This window comes from Silene latifolia, chromosome 8, assembly GCF_048544455.1.
Source record: "Silene latifolia isolate original U9 population chromosome 8, ASM4854445v1, whole genome shotgun sequence".
Taxonomy (NCBI): Eukaryota; Viridiplantae; Streptophyta; class Magnoliopsida; order Caryophyllales; family Caryophyllaceae; genus Silene; species Silene latifolia.
The window spans coordinates 88,561,061-88,568,336 of record NC_133533.1 but is presented as its reverse complement, the minus strand read 5'-3'; the positions used below and the strand labels follow the sequence as shown (position 1 = coordinate 88,568,336).

At 32.4% G+C, this 7,276-nt stretch overlaps 1 protein-coding gene across 1 annotated transcript; it reads right to left on the bottom strand.

The window, feature by feature from the left end:
• Positions 1-1,114: 1,114 nt before the first annotated feature.
• LOC141595476 (protein FAR-RED IMPAIRED RESPONSE 1-like) lies at positions 1,115-5,949 on the bottom strand. The gene is made up of 5 exons (XM_074415442.1): positions 5,748-5,949; positions 3,372-3,610; positions 2,327-3,172; positions 1,872-2,123; positions 1,115-1,573 (listed from the first exon to the last, which is right to left on the bottom strand). The coding sequence occupies exons 1-5, from the start codon at positions 5,947-5,949 to the stop codon at positions 1,115-1,117; spliced, it is 1,998 nt and encodes a 665-aa protein (XP_074271543.1).
• Between the last annotated feature and the right edge of the window lie 1,327 nt (positions 5,950-7,276).

Here is a 7,276-nt window from a genome sequence, read left to right as displayed (position 1 = left end):
TGGATAATCTAATGTTTAGATAGCTGTTATTGATTGACTGAACAAATTTGATGTAGCTGTTATTGATTGACTGAACAAGATAGTGTTTTTGTAATGCCTATAAGCTGTTATTGTAATATCTCTAGACAGTTATTCAAATGATCAAATGCAATTATTTTAAAGCTTTCATGTAGCTGATTATTGTAAAGCGTTTGCCCAATTATTTTAAAGCATACATCTGATTATTTTAAAGCTCTCATGTATCCGATTATTGTAAAGCTCTTCCCCAATTATTTTAAAGCATATCTTTGATTATTGTAACAAATTGGCAAGTGCAAAGCATTATCAATTACTGTAAAGCATTATCAAATTAATATATTTATGGAAAAAAATCAGAACAATTGCAAATAAACTCAACATCAATTATTATAAAGCATAATTGTGATTATTGTATAGTTTTCACATGATTATTAAGTTATTCAAATGATCAAATGCAATTATTTTAAAGCTTTCATGTAGCTGATTATTGTAAAGCGTTTGCCCAATTATTTTAAAGCATACCTTTGATTATTTTAAAGCTCTCATGTATCTGATTATTATAAAGCTCTTCCCAAATTATTTTAAAGCATATCCTTGATTATTGTAACAAATTGGCAAGTGTAAAGCATTATCAATTACTGTAAAGCATTATCAAATTAATATATTTATGGAAAAAAATCAGAACAATTGCAAATAAACTCAACATCAATTATTGTAAAGCATAATTGTGATTATTGTATAGTTTTCACATGATTATTGTAATAGCGCAAGGTATTATTAAATGAACAAAATCAGAACAATTGCAAAAAAATTCAACATCAATTAATGTAAAGCATAACTTTGATTATTGTAAAAGTCTAACACACTTATTGTAAAGTATACCCCTGATTATTTGTAAAAAAGTCTAACACAATTATTTTGCAATCTTGCGGTTATTGTAAAGCATAATATGGATTATTTTAAAACGTAATCTTGATTATTTTAAAGCGTAATGCATTTTTCATTCTTCTTCTTCTTCATCTTCATCCTCCATTTCATTTCCCTCTTCATCTTCTTCCTCCAAAGCATGCTCAACAAACGGATTTGGACAGTTTCTCTAGTCATGGTGTCCCATTTGTTTGCAGTTATTACATAGCCTCTTCGGTTTGCTCGCCTTCTCAATTGCCTTATCCTTGTTTGATTTCATTCTCTTGCCGCTTCCTTTGTTTTTTGCAATTTTTGGTGGAAGAACAGTAATATTTGATTTTGCTGAACAACCTAAGAGCATTTCCAGTTCTTGATCCTTTGTCAAGCTCTCTTTGGTTGGATTTATTTTCTCTCGGAATTGTAAAAGCATCAAACTTAGCTCCTTGATTTGATTTTCAGGCATCGAGTTAAGAACACTTATTGTTGCATAAAACTCTAACCATACCCTTGATAATTCTAACTTTCTCAAATAAGTGGGATCGTAGTCTTGCAATAACTTTCCATCCAGTCCATACAAAGGCTTTCTATATGATTTCTTCGTCCATCTGGTTTCGATGTCTTTGCTCCGGTATGCTTTGCAGTCCTTTTCCTGATATAATCCATATAATGTGTTTACAAAGGATTCCTTTCCTCTCAAACATCTTGCACGTACATGTTGTTTTCTTTGATTCATTATTGTGAGCAACCTGCATTACAGTGTAGTTATTTTAAAAGGCAAACATAGTTATTATATAGTTCAACATGAATTATTTTATGCAGACTAGCAATTAACACCAAGGTAGAAGTCCTTCAGTTTTTTTAATGGTAAAACACGGTTATTGTATTCTTTTATCACAGTTATTGTATGTTAAAGTAAAAAGACAATTATGTTTATAAAATTGAATAACCTGAAATATTCTATGCTTCCCGTAGGCATCTTCAACATTTATAATGTGCATGTTTCCTTGCTCAGAAAACCTCCTAACGGCACACGAACAGGGAGCCATTTGCACTTGCTCTTGGAACTCATAGAAAACAGTATGTGTGTAGATTTTAGAGGCATGTTTCTCAATCATTGTCTTAGAAGAAACCTGTGGCAATGTGCTGTCACTTGCAGCATCAAGAAATCTGTGATTATAGCGTTGTTGTTCCATTGCACTCTGAAAACGCAACCAAAATTCTACAAGTGTGCCATCTATGCTCTCAAATCTTTTGAAATAACTGTTTTGACTCTACGATCTTTGTGTAGTTTTCAAAAGGCGCCCTAAAGGCAAATCCCTAAAAAAGCGGGTATCCATTTATGCCTTTTGCCATACATGTATGTCAACCAAGTATTATCATTCAACTCAAAGTCATTAATCACTTGAGTCCATTTTTCTTCAAACTCAATGGGTTCCAAGTCAGTATCCCAAACAACTCCACATATCCGCTCAACAAAGTCAGTCTCCTTACAAATCTGTGACTTAACTTTATCGGTAAGTTTTTTCATTATATGCCACATGCAGTAGCGATGTCTTGCTTTCTTGAATACAGAACGCACCCCGAGTTTAAATGCCGGATCTTGATCAGTAAGAATGCACTGAGGTTCCTTGTTGCCCATACAATCAAGGCACTTCTTAAACACCCAAATAAATGACCCATCGTTCTCATGATCGACAAGTGCAGCATCAAAAGTCACTGATTTTTTGTGGTTGTCAACACCAGTGAATGGGGTGAAGGCCTTGTGGTACTTGTTAGTATCGTAAGTAGGATCAAAGGTGATGGTGTCCCCAAATAAGGAATAATTCATTCTTGCTTGTGCATCTGCCCAAAAGATTTTAGCCAAACAATTATCCTCATCAACTTGATAAGCATAGTAAAAGCCATCTTGTGATTCAGAAAGCGCGTTTAAATAATCGAGAATCATGTCAGCATCCTTGTCACCTATATAACATTTAATATTTCTTTTGAAGTTCTTGAATTCTGTGAGAGATGCACCAATGTTTGCATACCCATTTGATTGTTCCGCCATAATTCTAAATGTCTTGGTAGCCCCGATGTTGAGTATACAATTGTTAACAATTGTCTGCTTCATGTAAAGGTTAAGTGTTCTTACGTTTTTCCGGAATTCCCGTTCTTTGAGTGAGCAGAGTCTGTGATTATGACCTTCATAAAACGTATCAATAGCATACCCTATTAGCTCCTTAAGGTCATTGAATACATCACAAAACTGTATTTTTGCCTTGCAACCAAATCTTGTTATTTTTGTTTTCTTTGGCTCTTCAGATCTTTTCCTCTTCTTTTTCTCTTCTGTGTTTTCAAATTCAACAATAGGTTTGAGTTTTTTGCGATCCTCTTTGAATCCATGTCTGTTGCAGACCATTGATTTTTTGTCTATCAAACCATCACGAAATCTTGTTTGTGTGTACTTTCTTGGTATGAAACCACAAGCCACAACATATAAATTGTAAAACTCTATTGCCTCCTCCAGCTTTACAAACATTAACCCCGAGAGCGAGTTTGAAACCATTTTCTACCATCCTATTCCACTCCTCACTGCCACCTGGAGTATATCTCAATCCCAGATTATGGATAGTATTTTCTCCTGTTTCAGACGCAACAGTAGGTGTAGAAAAAGTTGTTGCATTGGTAGTATTAATTTCAATGCCTGGAAACATTAAAACAGGAGAACTGTTATGGTATTATTAATTTCAATATCTTAGATTCTATACAAAACAAAACAATACAACCTCTGCAACAACAGTTATTGTAACGTTATAATGCAGTTATTGTATTATACAAATGCAATTATTCTATCAGAGAGGGGAGTGTTTTAGTCAAATTGGTAGCCTATTCCAACACAATACACACACAGTTATTTTAATGTAGTATTAAAGTTATTTCATTATTAAAGAGTAGTTATTGTAAGGATTTTTTTTGTCAGATCCTATAAAATAGTATTTATTATGAAAAAACAATCTCGCTCACTGTGCGATTATTTTAACGTTATAATGCGTTATTGTATTATACAAATGCAATTATTCTATCAGAGAGAGGAGGGTTTTAGTGAAATTGGTAGCCTAGTCCACCACAATGCACACACAGTTATTTTAATGTAGTATTAAAGTTATTTCATTATTAAAGAGTAGTTATTGTAAGGATTTTTTTGTCAGATCCTATAAAGTAGTATTTATTATGAAAAAAACAATCTCTGCTACAACAATTATTTTAACGTTATAATGCAGTTATTGTATTATACAAATGCAATTATTCTATCGGGGGAGGGTTTTAGTGAATTTGGTAGCCTAGTCCACCACAATGCACACGATTATTTTAATGTAATATCAAAGCTATTTTAATCTTGTAAAGGCGTTATTGTATTATTGTAATCCAGTTATTCAAATACTAGATATTGAATGATATCATGAATGAAAACCTACATGCAATTATTGTTATATTATGTAGTTGTTATTGTTATTATAATGACAAAATGAGTAACAATATGAAAACAATCTTCATGCAATCAGTAATTTTTACAAAAAACTTATCAACCTAATAACAACAGTTATTATATCAGCATTATGTCACAAATTTACACCTGAATTCATCGTTGTTTGATTATCAGCAATATTATCAAGCAGAGTAAGCATTTGATCGTTCGAATTCAAAGATCGTTGAAGTGAAATTTATGGAAAAAACACGTAAATCAAGTCGAATTTGTTATTTGATTCAATTACGAAGTTATTCGATTATTAAATCAGAAATCGGAAGAAATATCAATACCTTCAGTCGAATTTGAAGAATTAGGGTTTTCGGAGAATTGTTGATCAAATTTCGAAAAATTGACGAACAAATTGATATTTTTAATTGAAAAAATCAAAATAATGAATGAATTGTTGATCAAATTTTGAAGAACTGATGAATTTGTTGATCAAAATTTGAAGAATTGATGAAAAAATTTCGCGTGGTTTTTTGATGAACAGAGTGTTTGATCAGTAGAGAGAGAAAGGGGGAGAAAGAGAGAGAAAGAGCTGGGAAAATTATGACGGCTCAAATTTTGATAATTGGGTTTTGTCAACTCATTTGCTTATATATGCGGGGGAAACTCACGAAAAATGTCAAACTCATAGGATCTTGCCTATATATATATATATATATATATATATATATATATATATATATATATATATATATATATATATATATATATATATATATATAGTAATAAGATCATCTAAGTCCACCTCTTACATTTGAGTCCATAAGTCCTCCTTATAGCCATTGGATGAGGAAGATGGAGGGTTGAGATTGGAAGCAAAAAAGGATGATTAATGCCTAATAAAACACTTCCCCTCTCTACTTTACTAATCCATACTAATCAAATATTAATCCACTATATAACCTTTATTTTTCCACCAACTTCTCTCTCATTCACACAATTCACTTCTCTACTCTCTCTCTAAAACCCAAATTAATTCCAAACCCAAATAATTCTCTCATCCTAACAAACCCAAATAATTCAAAATCTAAAAAAAAAAAATTCCCTCCATAACCCCACAACGCCTCCTACCCCGCCACCAGCCCACACCCCACCTTCCCATACCCACACGACCACCACCCACCCTCCATCCCCCCACAACCACAACACCCGCCCTCCCACCACTTCAGATCCGACCCCACGACCACGACCACCAACCACCAACCACTCACAGCCTCACCTATCTCGCCCTCTCCACCTGACGACAACCCACCACCACAACCACCACCGCACTTCCACCACCTCCTCTACTCACGCCCCTCATTACCACGTCCACGACTCATGCCTTCCTCCCGACGCCACCCTCCTTCTCCTCTGATGACACCGACAACACCAAACCCCACAGCCGCCACCTTCTCATCTCCTCCACCCACCATCTTCCCCTCATCGCCGCATGTCACGCCGCCTCTTCTAACCCCGAGATCGCCACCACCTTCCATATTTTTCTTTATCTTTGTCCCCTTCACCATGATTCGTTTTTATTTAAGATCTACTTGTTTTTTTTTTTTTTTACGATTTTAATGGTGGTAAAGTGGGGTAATTTAAGATTTCGAGTTCTTCATCTCGTTTTTCCAGATTTTGTGGGTATTTCGTTAGCTGGTCGTTGATGTTAGCGTGTTGTTGTTGTTTGTAGTTGATTTTTTTTTTTTTTAAATAGTGTGTTTGTCGACTGTCAACCACTTTGGTTGATATTATTATTGTTTTGTTTTCTTTTTTTTTTTCTTTTTTTTTTCTTTTTTTGTTCTCCTTTATGATGTAGTTATGGTTTTTTTTTTCTTTCATACCCCTCCTTCTAAATTTGTTTTGTTACACATTTTTTTTTAAAAAATTTCGTTTATAAATTTTTATTAGATCTTATTCATATTTTGTGAGATCTTTTTATTTTAATCTTAGATCTAGTAAATAGATCTTATATTATTGTTACATTTTTCAAATTTTAGATTTTAGATCTATTTTTTGGTTTAGATTTACTTTTTTTTTCTCTTATACTCATTAAAGTTACACTTTTCTCCATTAAAGTTACACTTTTTTCTGCTAGAATAACACTTTTTGGGCTAAAATTACACTTTTTGTTGTTAGAATTACACTTTTTTCGACTAAAATAACACTTTTTTTTGCTAAAATTACAGTTTTAGTTGTTAGAATTACACTTGTTTCAGTTAAAATTACACCTTTTTTTTTCTAGAATAACATTTTTTTCGGCTAAAATTACACTTTTTGTTGTTAGAATTACACTTTTTTCTGTTAAAATTACACTTTTTTTTGCTAGAATAACACTTTTTTCGGCTAAAATTAAACTTTTTGTTGTTAGAATTACACTTATTTCTGTTAAAATTACACTTTTTTTTGCTAGAATAACACTTTTTTCGGCTAAAATTACACTTTTTGTTGTTAGAATTACACTTTTTTCTGTTAAAATTACACTTTTTTTTGCTAGAATAACACTTTTTTCGGCTAAAATTACACTTTTTGTTGTTAAAATTACACTATTTTCTGTTAGAATTACACTTAGCTCTATTGTACTAATGTTACACTCTCAATGGACTTGGTAATATTTACACTTTTTTCTGTTAAAATTACACTTTTTTTTGCTAGAATAACACTTTTTTCGGCTACAATTACACTTTTTGTTGTTAGAATTACACTTTTTTCTATTAAAATTACACTTTTTTTGCTAGAATAACACTTTTTTCGGCTAAAATTACACTTTTTGTTGTTAGAATTACACTATTTTCTGTTAGAATTACACTTAGCTCTATTGGACTAATGTTACACTCTCAATGGACTTGGTAATAT